General features: G+C 36.8%; 1 protein-coding gene across 1 annotated transcript; it reads right to left on the bottom strand.

Annotated features, from left to right (window-relative positions):
• Window positions 1-5,033: 5,033 nt before the first annotated feature.
• Window positions 5,034-6,770, bottom strand: LOC131248529 (uncharacterized). Its single transcript, XM_058248847.1, has 4 exons — window positions 6,369-6,770; window positions 6,112-6,249; window positions 5,693-6,018; window positions 5,034-5,283 (listed from the first exon to the last, which is right to left on the bottom strand). The coding sequence occupies exons 1-4, from the start codon at window positions 6,768-6,770 to the stop codon at window positions 5,034-5,036; spliced, it is 1,116 nt and encodes a 371-aa protein (XP_058104830.1).
• Window positions 6,771-9,674: the final 2,904 nt, after the last annotated feature.

Genomic DNA, 9,674 nt, shown 5'->3' with positions numbered 1-9,674 from the left:
TCATTTTGAGTAGATGAAGAGTTAGGTTTACAAATAAAGAGACTTCATCATCTTCTGAACTTGAGACAGGTGTATTTAAGGGATCATCTATAACCACATTAATAGATTCTTGAATAACACCGGTCCTTTTGTTGAAAACATGGTATGCTCGACTATTTAGTGCATATCCTAGGAAAATACCCTCGTCACTTTTAATGTTAAATTTTTTCAAATTTTTTCGGTCACATAAAATGTAGCACTTGCTGCCAAAAACTCGAAAGTATTTAACAGTAGGCTTCTTATTGAACCATAGTTCATAAGCAGTCTTATTATTAGACTTTCTTGTATAAACATGGTTAGTGATATAACACGCCGTATTCACTGCTTCAGCCCAAAGATTTTTAGGAAGTTTCATACTATTTAACAGTACATTGGCCATTTTTTGAAGTACTCTATTTTTCCTTTCAACTACCCCATTCTGTTGAAGTGTCTTGGGTGCAAAATACTCATGCAATATTCCATGATCGCTACAGAACTTCTCAAAATTGATATTATTGAATTTAGAACCATGATCACTACGGATTTTGGTGATATATGATTCCTTCTCAGTTTGGATACGCTTGAGTACCCTTTTCACTTCATCGAGAGTCTCAGTTTCCTCTCTCATGAAAACTACCCATATATACCTGGTAAAATCATCTACAATTACCAGAACATATTTCTTACTGCCTCGACTCTCCATTCTAGTTGGTCACACGAGATCCATGTAGAGAAGTTCAAGGGGTTTAGATGTGTCATTGGAATTCACTTTCTTGTGAGCACTCCTAGTTTGTTTTCCAATCTAGCATTCGTCACAAATTTTATCTATTTTCTTTAACTTGGGTAGACCTCTTATTATTTCACTTTTACTCGGTCTATAAAGATTATAGTAGTGTACATGTCCTAAGCATTTATGCCATGGTTCGGTCTCATCGGTTTGGACCATGTAACACGATAACTTAAACGAGCTTGAATCATTGACTATATAGCAGTTCTCAGATGTTCTGCGACCAGTTAATATCACAGAACCATTCTCATTAGAAATCTCACTCCCTTGGTTGGTGAATTTGACGCTATGTTTATTATCACAAATTTGAGAAATGCTTAAGAGATTATGCTTAAGGCCCTCTACAAACAACACATTCTCAAATGGAGGAAGATTAAAGAGTTGATTCGTACCTTGGCAAATAATCCTGCAGTTGCTACCATCACCAAATGTGACTGAGCCATCAGTCATATCTTTAAGATTAGTGAACAAATCTTTAGCACCTATCATATGTCTAGAGAAACCACTGTCTAGGTACCACTTTGATTGACTCGAAGCCTTGAAAGCGGTGTGGGCAACCAAACAAATAACCTTAAGAACTCATTTCATTACTGTTTTAGGTTTTGAAGTATAGTTGGTCTTTTTATGCTTGTAGTTGTTGTATATTCTACCATTCGAGTTAGATTTTAGAAGCTCCTTAAGTAGATCAACAATTTTCTTAGTTAAGGGGTTATGATTCTGATTTCTATAGTTGATATGGTTGCTTTTTGATTTTGTAACCTCCAAAATTTTAAAATTTTTGAAACTATTTTGATTCAGACTTTTACCTTTTTAGTTAGAGAACTCCCCTTTAACAAACTTAAGAGGAGTGGACTTGCTCTTGGGAGGTGTATTCTTATCATAGCCCAGACCAGATCTATCGCCACATTTCCTTGATCCGGTTAGTAGTTTTTTTTAGTTTAAGATCACACTGAGCATACCTCCAAGTATCCTTCAAACTCAAGAGAGAAGAGACTTCTAGTTTTAGTTTTTCATTTTTAAATTTTAGGTTTTTCAATTTGGGAAGCTTTGAAATTTAAATCACACTTAGATTTTTCAAAACAAGATGAAAGATGTGATTTTTCTAAGACTAGATTATCAAAATTCTCTTTTAATTTTAAAAATTTTTCTTTTTTAAGTTTTAATTTTACAGTTATCTTACAACTTTCCCTGTATAGGGCATCATAAGCATCTTGTAAATCTTTATCATTTTCACGGTCACTTCTTAGATTTTCTTCACTAGTTAAATCACAACTATCTGAGAAAGTGAATTTGGCTAGAGTCATTAAGGCTTTGACCTCATTAGTAGACTCAGGTTTAGAATCATCTGACTAAGAAGAGGCTTCAGAGCAAGACGATTCATCCTATGTGGTTGACATGCCTTTCTTTTTAAATTTGTTCATCTTTAGACATTTGTTTACCAGATGCCCGTATTCGTGGCAGTTGAAACATTGGTTGTCTTTAAAAGATTTTCAATTTTTAGATCTAGTTCTTTTCTTTTTTGAAAGTTTTTGAAAATCTACCCTCTTTTTACTTTTGAAAATCTTATAAAACTTCTTGGCTAATAATGTTATATCATCTTTAGACTTTTCAAAATCAGAATTACTAACATTTTCATGAGAAGTATTTTTAAAAGACTTAAGGGCGATTGACTTACATTTAGGAGCTTTAAAGTTTAACTCGTAGGTTTGTAAAGAACCAACCAGCTCTTCAACCCTCATATTATTTGTATCATGAAGTTCCTGAATGGCAGTGACCTTTGAATTGAACCTATCAGGCAATGAGCGCAATATCTTTGCACAAACTTTGCTTTCTGGGATACTGTCACTAAGACCCCATATAGAGTTGACTGTGTCATTTAATTTAGTATAGAAGTCCATGAAAGTTTCACTTTCTTCCATATGTATTTTCTCAAACCGAGTGGTGAGGATTTGAAGTTTAGATTTCTTACAATAGTCGTACCTTTGTGTGTCATTTCTAGAATGTCCCAGGCTTGCTTTGCAGAATCACAAGATATAAGTTTTTTGAATTCATTTGGTGATAGTGCATAAGTGATAACATTTAAAGCGTTTGCATTGGTACTACTCTTATTTTTCTGAAGTGTAGTCCAAGAAAAATAAGGTGCAACTTTCATAGATATGGTTCCATCAGTGCCTAGAACTTCAGTGGTATGAGGGGTCCATCTAGTCACTGTGGCTTGCCACACGCTCTCATCTATGTACCTTAAAAAGATCCTCATTCTGGCTTTCCAATAGGCATAATTGGAGCCATCAAAAGGTGGAGACCTAGTGATTGAGAGGCTATCAAAATTTGACATCTTATAAGCTCAGATCGATTAGCTTAGGAAATAAATCCAAAAAAGAAGCTATTACGCTTTGATACCACTTGAAAAGGCCGAGTTATACGTCCTGGCGAGAAGGGGGGGGGGGGGGGGAGGGGGGTAAACAGGACAATGCCAAATTAAAAAATAAATGTGGAATTGAAAAAAAGATAGTACAATTCAAATAATAAAAAAGCACAAGTAAATAACAACCTCAAATGTACTAGTCTTGAGAGGTTGATACAAACTTAGTTCTAAGGACAACCAAATACCAAAAACCAAAGGCTTATGGCAGGACAACCTTATAAGAACGTTTGTAAGTATCGAAAACCCAAACCAATAAAGAGGCAAAAGAAATAGCAAATAAAATAAACTAAGTTATTACAACATTCCCACAAATGCATAAAATAAATTACACCATTCACCACAACTCCACGAATTATAGTGGTTCGCTTTTTTGTACACCAACTGTTAGAAAATAGCCACACAACTACTCCACTCCTAATATCCACTCCCTCGGGATATTAGCGTTCACTATAAAAAAAGGTTTTCTAAGGTTTACCTTAAAACCTTCACAATTGTGTTTTTGACTGGGCTTACATAATTCTAAAAATCCCACTCTCTGAGATTTTCTAGATCACCTTAAACGAACTAAAAAGAGATTTTTCTGGCACAACCTCAAAAACCAAAAAGATATACAGAATAGTAAATGATACTTATCTGAAAATTCTCCTTTGAAGAAGCCCGGTAGAACCAATCCGATGTAGACGAAGATGTTGAATGTCCAGTCTCACAGATGAAAAGGTTCTGGTTATAAATGATTTTTACTTAAACCAACTTGGGCTAGCTTGATTTGATTTTGATCTCAAGAAAGGGAAAAACTCAAATCCCTTCTTAATATAAGAATGGAATAAAGATCACAAAATCAAATTACAAAAGCTAATTAAAGAGAATCTAAAATGAGCATAAAATAACTTAATAAATTCACAAACTTATCTCTCAGAGTGATGTCATGATTTCGCTTTTATGAATGAATAAACTCTGAAATTCGTGATCTATTTATAGGTGAAAATATTGTTTACTCGAGTAGTTTAAGGGTCGGTTCGAGTGGTCGAAGGACCAACAAAATTTTAAAATTTCTGGCGCGATAAGATAAGATCGTTACTCGACTTGTCGAGTGGCTTTCTCGACTGGTCAAGTGGCCTGCTCGACTAGTTGAGCAATGCACTCAACTAGTCGAGTGGGACCAGAAAAGCTTGCTGGAATTGAGCCTATACAACCGGTCGAGCACTGTTCACTCTACTGGCGAGAAGTCTCCAGGACTGGTCGAGAGCCCAATAAAAAATTCTGAAAAATACCAACAAACCTTGGACTGGTTGAGAAAACTCTTAAACTAGTCGAGCTAGTACTTAAACTAGTCGAACAAGGTCTAGGACTAATTAAGAAAATGACCTATAAACAAATGAAATGACCCACAATGAATATGCAATGAATATGACACAATCTAGGGTCAATCTAGGGTCATCCAAACCTGTTTGTGAGTAGGAATAACTGAAACATCATTCGCTTCAAAATCTTGAATACTTGTGATACATGAAGCTTGAGTTCGATGTCTTGAACTTGAGCTTGAGACACACTTGAGTTCTTGAGTATTTAGCGTACAGATGTTGAACTTCAAACTTGAACTTGAGTTCTTAAATTTGATCTTGAAACCATGAACTTCAACACTCTTCACTTCAACTTGAAGATGTAGGCAAGTTCAATGAAGATCAAGAGAACTTAAAAATGTATGAACCTAATCACTTCAATTCAAAGTATGATACAAATACTTAAATGGTTTGGCACAACAAAATTTGACAATATTACAGTGCTTAATTTACACAATAGCATTTATAGTTCCACCAACTGAATCCAAGTAGCTGAAAACCGAAAGTGCTCCAACACCCTTTTGAGGAACAGCCACTCAACTTTATCGTATGCTTTCTCCATGTCAAGCTTAACAAGAATGTTGCCACCCCTGACATTCCTATTCAACTCCCGAAGGAGATCTTGAGAGAGCACAATATTTTCAGAAATGGATCGACCCTGGACAAAAGCTCCCTGCTCCAGGGAGATCAGCGATGGCAAGAGCTTGCTCAACCTGGACGCAATAACCTTTGCAAAATTTTTATACACCACATTTCATAAGCTAATGGGCTGGAAATCTAAAAAACTCTTTGGAGTTGCGATCTTAGGAATGAGGGCTATCAGCAAGGTGGTGAAGGCCCTAGGCATAGGGCCTCCCTCGAATAAGAATGTAGCTGCTCTCCAGAGATCATGGCCCACTATCTCCCAACAACCCGCAAAGAAAGTAGCGGAGAATCCGTCTGGGCCAACGGCTCCATCCTTTGGCATGAAATGACAGCCTAATGCACTTCTAACAAAGTCAGCGGGGCCATTAACCTTGACTTTTCCTTGGCTGCAGCGAAGGGATGACATCGAGGACAATATTCCCCAACTCAACTGCACCTGCCGAGAACTAACGATGCAAGAATCTGGTTGCCTCACACTTAATTTCAGCTGGCGACTCAATTGTCTGACCTGAATCCAATCTAATAGAACTGATCAACGCTTTTCTAGCTTTCTCAGCAACAGATGCATGGAAGAACCCCGTATTTCTGTCCCCCTCCACCAGCCAGCTATTCCTAGCTTTTTGTTTACAGAACGATTCCTCCATGAACTCAAGACGGGCAAGGGACGCTCTAGCCTCCAAGAGCTCAGCCTGGACAGCATTATCTTCACCAGGCTGCCCCACATCCTGCTGGAGATTTTGCTCCAACTCATTAAGATTGCTTTCAGCCTGTTTGATTGTCGAGAAAATATTCCCGACCACATCCTTGTTCCAACATTTAAGCTAAGCCTTCACAGCCTTCAGCTTGGATAGGATGTTGATCATTGGGTTGGGGTCTTCAGCCGAAGCCTAGGCAACCTTAACCAGAGGGATGAAATCTTCATGATGGAACCACATCCGCTGAAAACGGAATGGTTTCGAGCCTGCATATTGCTGAGCAGGAAAGACAAGTAACATGGGAGCATGATTGGAATTGTGATGAGGAAGGTGGTGTACCTGGAAGAACAGGAAGGTGTTGCTCCACATAGCATTCATCAACACACGATCCAGCCTAGCCTAGACTCTGGAAGGGCCAACTTGATTGTTCGACCACGTGAACTTGTTGCCAAGAAAACCTGCATCGAGGCCGCATTGTTGATGGCTTGACCAAATTCCTGGGAGCTACCGCTGTCAAAGGACCTTTTGCTGCACCTTTCGGTTGTGTCAATGATCACATTGAAGTCACCCCCAAGTGCCCAGGGACCTTGCACGGACCTAAACAGCTGGGCCATATCCTCCCACAAGGTTCTCCGATGGATCCTCGAACAGCTCACGTATACGATAGAAAATGTGACTGGATTGCTGCTTTGGTGAAAAGCCATAGTAAGAGAAATCATTTGCTTAGTGATGGCTACGTCTGTCACAACAGATTGATGCTTACAGAACACCCAGATTTTACCTCCAACTTCAACATTTGAGTACGAGGAGTGAAAACCCAAGCGAAGCCCGATCTGCGTTCTCTTGGATTCCCTGACCATGGGCTCAAGAATTGCCACGATTCAATGGTTATTGGTCTTAATAATTCTCTTCAGAGATCAGATTGTAGGCGAATTGCCTACCTCTCCGGCATTCCACACAAGGACCTTATCCATCATGGTTAACACTATTTGACACGACCCTTCTCTGCAAGCTTCTCAACCTGGATAACCATTCGTCCCTAGATACTACACTCATAGGATTTTTTGGGACCTTCTTAGCTCCTTTCTTCCATGGAAGAATCTTTTGACTGGTAGTTATTCTCTTTCTCGGGGTGGCCCGTTCACTATTCACTATAAATAGTAAGTTTTAGTTTGATTATAACTCTTCATTCGTTGGGCTTTAGGAGTTGCGTCCAACATGAAAAGATCTTAGAAAAATTAGGAGAACAGCTTGGTGAAGCCAAATAGGACACTTACTATTTTTGGCTGAAAACCTTGCGTATCAGTAGACACCATGACCATCTATAAATAGTAAGTTGCGAATTCTAAGAGTTTTAGTTGTAGTTTGCTTCCGATTTCTCTCCTATTGCTTGGTATCCCTATTTATAGGGTTGTGAACTTGTTTATTTCATCAATTAATCAATTTTGAATTTTATAGAATTTATTTTCTATTTTGCTTGCTTTCTTTCTTATGGATTCGAGAAGCCTCTGTGAGGAGTCCAAAGAAGTTCCGTGGATTCGGAACAGTTATCCTCTTGAGGGAGATGGTGCTTAACCTCATCACATTCATCCCTACGTTAATTTGTGGGCCAACAAGTGAATGGTTAGAATCGTGGCCCAGGAAATGGATAGATGGTCCCATGCATGTATGGGGTTTCAGCAGAAATATGCACCCATCATATGATTAGTAATCACAGCGGCCTTAATATCATTCATAGCTATTAATATGAAACTGGGCTGAGGTTAGAAAACTACTCATTATCAGTCAATACATAGACTGATGTGTCATAATGCATCAACAACATTTCAATATGTTATGATATATAGTAAATATTGTAGTTATGAATTCCTCTCTCTCTCTCTCTCTCTCTCTCTCTCTCTCTCTCTCTCTCTTTGTGATGTTTATAAGGAATTTTAATTTAAGTTTTTCATTTATTTGTAGAGAAAATGGGATTTAGGTGTAGAAATTAAAATTAGAGAGCATATAGTACCGGAAATCTAATTGATGAGTTTTTACTAATTTAAATTATTTTCTCTTGTTTAAATTGTTCAGAATATGTGGAATGAAGTGAATAATTCATGATTTTGCATGTTTCGTATGTTCAATTATGAATTTTTACCTCAAATTTTCAATTTTGAAGAAAATGAATGAATATTTTTTAGAAAATTCAAAAATTTTCCAATTTCATTCATTTAAATTGTAATTAGTGTGTGGTAAAATAGTGTGAAAGTGCTTGAAGTTTGATCGGTAAATTAATGAAACTTTTTGAAAATTTTGAAAATATGTTTTTAATTAACAATATAAATTTTTTTACATTGACTAGTATTTTTACCTAATATTTGTTTATTTATAATTGTTTAATGATCTTTATATTAGCCACAATCATTTATTTATCTTTTAAAAAAAGTAATAATTTTTTTAAAATAAATGCACTGAACATTATAAAATAGAATTAATGCAATAATTAATACATTGAATGTGCTAATAAATTATATGAACACACCAACGTTAGTGATTTTACATGCATTATTTTTACTTTTAATTTTAAAATAATTATTAATTACGAAAATATTTGAAGTGATGTTATTTGTTGTTACCAAGATTCGCTCTCTTTTTTTTCTTTACTTTGGAATATATTGTTTGTATTGTCACACATTTCTTCTTGGATTTATAAATGATATGACTTAATTTTGAATATAGTTGCATCACTTCTGTTGGATAGTCTATAGTCTAAAATACTATTTGAATTGCATCACTTTTGTTGAACCGTGTATAACCTAAAATCCTATATGAAGGAAATGTAGGGCTCGTTTGGCATCTCTACTCTAATTCAATAAGAGTACTCTAATAAGTGTTTTTTTTTTTTTTTTAAGCTCTTGTTTTAAATAAGTTAGTTTGGTAAAATCACTTTTAAGGGAAAAAAAAAACCAAAAAGATATTATTTAAAATAAGCACATTTGGCAAAATATTTAAATAAGAGCTTTATTTTAGGGGTAGTTTATGTCATTTTTAAAGATACGAATTCTCCATTATAAGAGCAATGGAGATGGTTGTTATGGAGGATCTTACCATAGATGGATCATGCCCCAAATGGCAAAAGACTGTGGCAACATACAATCTTCATACTTTAAGGCATTTGGGACATCCATTATGTCAGATATTGGATGTGGATCATCCATCATATGGATGTGGGCAATCTATTGTGTGAATCAAACCTTCGAAATGGGTCATCCATCATATGGATGTGGGCAATCTATTGTGTGAGTCAAACCTTCGAAATGGGTCATCCATCATGCATGGCATGTCTTTGATGTAAGCCATTCATCATTAGGGGGCCACCTTGTGATGGGGTTTTCCTCCTCAGTTCAAAGGAGATGTTGTGCAGCGCGGATGTCATAAATCTAATTGGATCGCGCTGCTCAACCGGTCAAAGGGGCCTGCTCGACCAGTCGAGGGCTGCCCAACTCAAAGTCTAGTAAGCCATGATTTTTTGCCTCGACCAGTCGAGGACCTATCTCGACTAGTCAATGGTTACACAGATTTAGTCCGAATTTAGTGCGGACTACGTAAATTTGAGGCGGTTTTCGCAGAGGTGCAGAAAAGAGTTTCCTAAACCATAAATAGGGGTCCCTAAGGCTATTCTAGGGTATGTTAAGGCTTTCTATTTCACGTCCAAGGTAAGAGAGAGAAAGAAAAAGAGGAAGAGAGAGAGAGAGAGAAAAGAGAGAGAGAGAGAGAGGAAG

The sequence above is a fragment of the Magnolia sinica genome, chromosome 1 (assembly GCF_029962835.1).
Source record: "Magnolia sinica isolate HGM2019 chromosome 1, MsV1, whole genome shotgun sequence".
In the NCBI taxonomy this organism is placed as follows: Eukaryota; Viridiplantae; Streptophyta; class Magnoliopsida; order Magnoliales; family Magnoliaceae; genus Magnolia; species Magnolia sinica.
Note: the sequence above shows the minus strand (reverse complement) of the source record. Positions and strands in the feature narration are given on the sequence as shown.